We start from the raw sequence: 4,203 nt of genomic DNA, 5'->3' as shown, positions 1-4,203 counted from the left end.
GCAGGATGGGCTTCCCTCTTCGGCGACGGACGTAAAAAACTGCGTCTAACAGTGGAAATCCAAAGGCCTCTACCAAGAACCCCACGACCAGACCTACGGACCGGTTAACTCCAGCTTGACAGTTTACTAACACCGCGTTACCCTCCCGAAACCTAGCAGTTACAAACTTCGTAAAGAGTGGAAGATGTCGGGGAAGCAGAGGGTAGGACTCCTCGTCCAACGCTGGGATATTCAGAACCTCGACGTGCTGGGACTGCAGATTCAAATCTGCGCTGCAGTTGACCACCGCCTGCACGGGTAGCTGTCCGCTGGCCGCGAGGCCTGCCAGACTTGCGTCCCCTAGAAGTGTGAGCCCTGAGACCTTACCAATATAAAGTGATCCTGGGAGAACCTCCGTTGGGTACATGTTCATGCCCTGCATGCAGTATTCCTGTTTGAAATCCGTGGTGGCGTGAACTAGATTGAAGATAGTTGTACCAAGCTTCGCAGACCTGTTCAAGAAGGTTTCTGCGCCGTTACCATCGTTGGGAATCTGGCATCTCGTCAGTTAATTGTCATTTAAACCCTGCCCTTTGACAAATTTTACATTTATGCCTGATCAAGAAATAGTGAACTACCCAGGAGCACCACCTCCCACAAGCCAGCCAATGCCAGCGGCTGTGGGGATCGTGCCCCCTCCCGTTCCGAACGCATTCCACGCAAATCCTCAACAATATGAGGCGCAATCCTACCAGTCGTATCAGACTCAGCCATATCAGGTGCAGCAAGGTATCCAGATGCACCAGGTGGCTCCGGGCCAGTGTTACACTGACGCCTTTCATACAAACCCTGTCCCCTTCGGAGTTCAGACCGACCTCAGAGGCCCATCAAAGGTATCGTCGGTATCCTCCAGCGACATGGAGGCGGGTACGGACCCCCGAATACTCGGTGAGCATACAGACAAGTTACTCCGGTGGAACTTCGTAAAAAAAGTATTCGGATTGTTGGCTGCGATGCTCACTATCTCTTTCGGCATCTGCCTCTTTTTTACGCTGTATGAACCTGCCGCTAAATGGTTTCGAAGAAACCCTTGGGTCCTAATTGTGTCTACCGTCGCCTTCCTTGTCATCTTCATCGCACTGGCCTGCTGCCCTGGTGTTGCGACAAAGCACCCCATCAATATAATATGCCTCCTGTCTCTAAGTGTGGCCATGGGATTCACGTTAGGCTCGTATGGCGCTTACTTCAGCACCCGCCTAATCGCAGAAGCCATAGGAGTCACATCGGGTGTCATCGTGGTGCTCACATTCATCGCCCTATTCTGTCCGATAGATTTCACTCGGATGTCAATGTTCGGTATCATTGGATTCCTGGTGCTCTTTTCGTTCACCTTAATCGGCATCTTCGTCAGAGACACCATCTTCCACCTCGTCATCGCTGGCTTTGGAACGCTGCTCTTTTCCTTTTACCTCATGTTCGACATTCAGAGGATCGTCGGCGGCAAGCACAAGATGCAGTTCAGCATTGACGACTGGGTCATGGCCACCCTCCATGTCTACCTGGACATTATCAACCTCTTCCAGTACATCATGCAAATCTTGGCAATTGTTGAAAACTGATGACGACTGTGTCGCCACCCTCCACGTCTACCTGGACATTATCAACCTCTTCCAGTACATTCTGCAAATCTTGGCAAGTGTTGAAAACTGATTTAGAAGTGCGTCTCATTCAATTTACAGTCGTGTTCAACATTTGAGCCAGAAGGGGGTTAGCAGCCCAGTGGTCCAACGTGGATGTGGACGATAGCTTGACAGGAGGGTCGTATGTAGTCGCTAGCCTGAAGGGCGGGACAATAAGCCGGCGGCGCGCTTCGATGGGCTCCATATCACTTGACGACTCCTCGTTCAGCTGTCCTTGCAGGTCTTCGATCGTCAGGCGCAGCTGCTGCGTCTCTTCCTCCTTCCGTATCTCCAATGCCCGGAGCTGTTCTTTTAGGTGATCGATGAGATCCGAATCATCTGTCTCTGGAGGCACATCAGACTGTGATTCCGCTGCAGCCTCCCGGAACCTTGCAAGTTCATCCTGAAGGCTGGCGACCTGCAGTTCGAGGTCTGCTCTAGCTTCGCTGAGCGACTCCTCCCTAAGTTGGTGGCTGGTGATCTCCTCACCCAGCACTTCTATTCGATGTTTCATCTGAGCGACCTGCCCTTGCGTGTCTATTGGCAGTTCTCGTTCACGCTGCTCCAAAGCCGTTGTCAAGCGTTCAATAGTTTGTTCGTGGCCTTCAATAGTTTGAAGGTGGCCTGTGTTGTTGGAAGCGCTCTCGATCCTCGATTGTAAGACCTCCTCGTCCAGTGCCTCTATTCGGTTCTGTTGCATGGTGAGCTCCTCTGTGTTGTCTGCAACCACGTTCTCAAGGTCTTCGCAACGCCCCTTAAGTTGGGTCACGTCGAGTTGCAGGCCAGTGACCATCTCCTGGCTCTCGGCGAGCTCCGTTGTGACTCTGCAGATCTCCTCACGGTGCAAAACGATCAGTGCCTCCAAAGAAGAACTCAAAGAGCCACTGTACCTCGTCAACGGCTCCAACAATGTCCTCATCTTGTTTTCCTCGGTTAGTGCCGCTTCCAGCTGCTCAGCCAGAATATGCGCGGACTTCTTCTCCGATTCAGCCTGACCCCTCCAGTGCGCGAGCTGCTCGGCTGACGGCCTTTGCTTAGCATCGGCTAGTGCCGCCTCCAAGGATGCTATCCGATCAGCGGAGTCGCCCGCCAGCTCAGCGGTTCGAGACTCGGCAATGCTTTTCCAATCGTACAGGGCCTCTTTCCATTTGTCAAGCTCTGTTGCCTGCCGTGTCTTGACCTCCTCGAGAGACTCTACTTGTCTTAAGAGAGCATCTGTTTTAGCCCGGTACGCTACCAGCTGCTGCTGAAGGTGTTTTACCTTCTGTAAATGCTCGTTGAGGAACGAGGGCACAGACATGGAAATTCTGAGATTACATTAAGCAACGAGCGCTTGTGAGACTTGCACCATCTTCTCAAACGCCGAGCCCCAGTACTGTGGGCGTCGTCGTGTGCCTATTAGCACTCTAACTGACACCATCACCTGAGGTAAAAGCGGCCTCGGTGGAGAAGGGTCGACTGGGTATGAGTCAACCTCGCGGAAGTCGGCCGAAACTGCTCCTAACACCAGGGCCTCGGGTCTGGAGGACTCTTGTGTGACAGGTTTCAGTCGAGTCGCGGGTTGAGGAGCAGGCTTCAGAACAACGAAGCCGGGGCAGGCCACCGCTCGCAATATCTCCTTCGGCCTGGCGCGGAGAAATTCGTTTGGAGGAAAAAGCAAGGCAGCCAGCTCTCTGTGAGATTGGGGTTTCTCACGTGCTATTCGATGTAGAGTTGTTTCGCTGATGAGCATGCCCACGGACTCGTCCAACTCCTGAGCAAGCTGCTCGCGAATCACGAAGAGCTCCCTGAGAATGGCGGGACCTTCGCCCTCCAGTACACCTTCCTTGTGCATTACCTGTTGGGCCTTCTCCGCTTCGTTTAGACGTCGGTCTTGGTAAACTCCACAGCTGATCGTCTTGCATTTCTCATAAACTGTCTGCATGGCGGGTATCCACGGAACTCACCGCAATGCTATTGCGGCCCAGGGAGCTGATTACTCCCAGCTCGGTGCTGCCCCGATAGAGCAGCTGCCTTTTGACGTGCGCGAAGAGTGGCAGCAGCAGTCGCGTGTCGAGTCGGGCGTAGGTGATCATGTCGTCTGGTAGAGGACGTTGGCGCCAGTCGCTACGTTGGTGTTCCTTGCCAATGGTTTGACTAAGGTAGAAGCCAACCGCGTTTCCGAAACTGTACCCTCCAGGAGTCTGCAATGTCCGAATTCCCTCCTGCACGTCAAACAGATTGACGATGTAAACGGAAAAGTCCCTCTGCAACCACAGAACGTCAGAATTGGCGCATCCGAAGAAGAGTTTCATTATTCCTGGATCGGTGAACACCTGGTTCAGCTCGTAGACACTGTGCCAGATTGGAAATGGGTCCACGACGTAGTCCACACTCGGGCTCGATATCTGGATCAAGCAGGTGATGCCTCGATAGGAGTGCTTCGAATGGTGCTCCAGATCTACGGCAATCACTACCTCGCGCTTCAGCTCATTCAGCATTTCCTGTAATGCCTCTACGGTGTCCACAAACCTCAGGGGAACCTCCTCTAAAGGTATCATGGCAA

The 4,203-nt window shown here is 53.1% G+C and overlaps 3 protein-coding genes across 7 annotated transcripts; 1 reads left to right on the top strand and 2 right to left on the bottom strand.

The window, feature by feature from the left end:
- Window positions 1-69: 69 nt before the first annotated feature.
- Window positions 70-421, bottom strand: KVP17_004215 (uncharacterized protein; the record flags this gene model as incomplete). Its single annotated transcript, XM_068522212.1, is given in 2 exon segments — window positions 70-93; window positions 98-421. Coding segments are annotated over 2 exon segments (348 nt in total).
- A 169-nt stretch (window positions 422-590) lies between these two features.
- KVP17_004214 (uncharacterized protein) lies at window positions 591-1,598 on the top strand (the record flags this gene model as incomplete). Of its 2 annotated transcripts, none has more annotated exons than XM_068522211.1 (1): window positions 591-1,598. In XM_068522211.1, the coding sequence occupies one exon, from the start codon at window positions 591-593 to the stop codon at window positions 1,596-1,598; it is 1,008 nt and encodes a 335-aa protein (XP_068377108.1). The 2 variants fall into 2 exon arrangements, with proteins under 2 accessions (XP_068377108.1, XP_068377107.1); XM_068522210.1 differs by having other exon boundaries at window positions 648-1,598.
- Window positions 1,599-1,707: 109 nt separating this feature from the next.
- On the bottom strand, window positions 1,708-4,198 carry KVP17_004213 (uncharacterized protein; the record flags this gene model as incomplete). 4 transcript variants are annotated; one of them, XM_068522207.1, is made up of 3 exons in its annotated part: window positions 1,708-2,965; window positions 3,074-3,576; window positions 3,605-4,198. In XM_068522207.1, the coding sequence occupies 3 exons, from the start codon at window positions 4,196-4,198 to the stop codon at window positions 1,708-1,710; spliced, it is 2,355 nt and encodes a 784-aa protein (XP_068377104.1). The 4 variants fall into 4 exon arrangements, with proteins under 4 accessions (XP_068377104.1, XP_068377106.1, XP_068377103.1 ...); XM_068522209.1 differs by lacking the exons at window positions 3,074-3,576; window positions 3,605-4,198 and having other exon boundaries at window positions 1,708-2,958; XM_068522206.1 differs by lacking the exons at window positions 1,708-2,965; window positions 3,605-4,198 and having other exon boundaries at window positions 2,977-3,492.
- Window positions 4,199-4,203: the final 5 nt, after the last annotated feature.

This window comes from the organism of the source record quoted next, assembly GCF_019968985.1.
Source record: "MAG: Porospora cf. gigantea B chromosome Unknown PgB_NODE_2054_length_4203_cov_126.569, whole genome shotgun sequence".
NCBI classification, from domain to species: Eukaryota; Apicomplexa; class Conoidasida; order Eugregarinorida; family Porosporidae; genus Porospora; species Porospora cf. gigantea B.
Note: the sequence above shows the minus strand (reverse complement) of the source record. Positions and strands in the feature narration are given on the sequence as shown.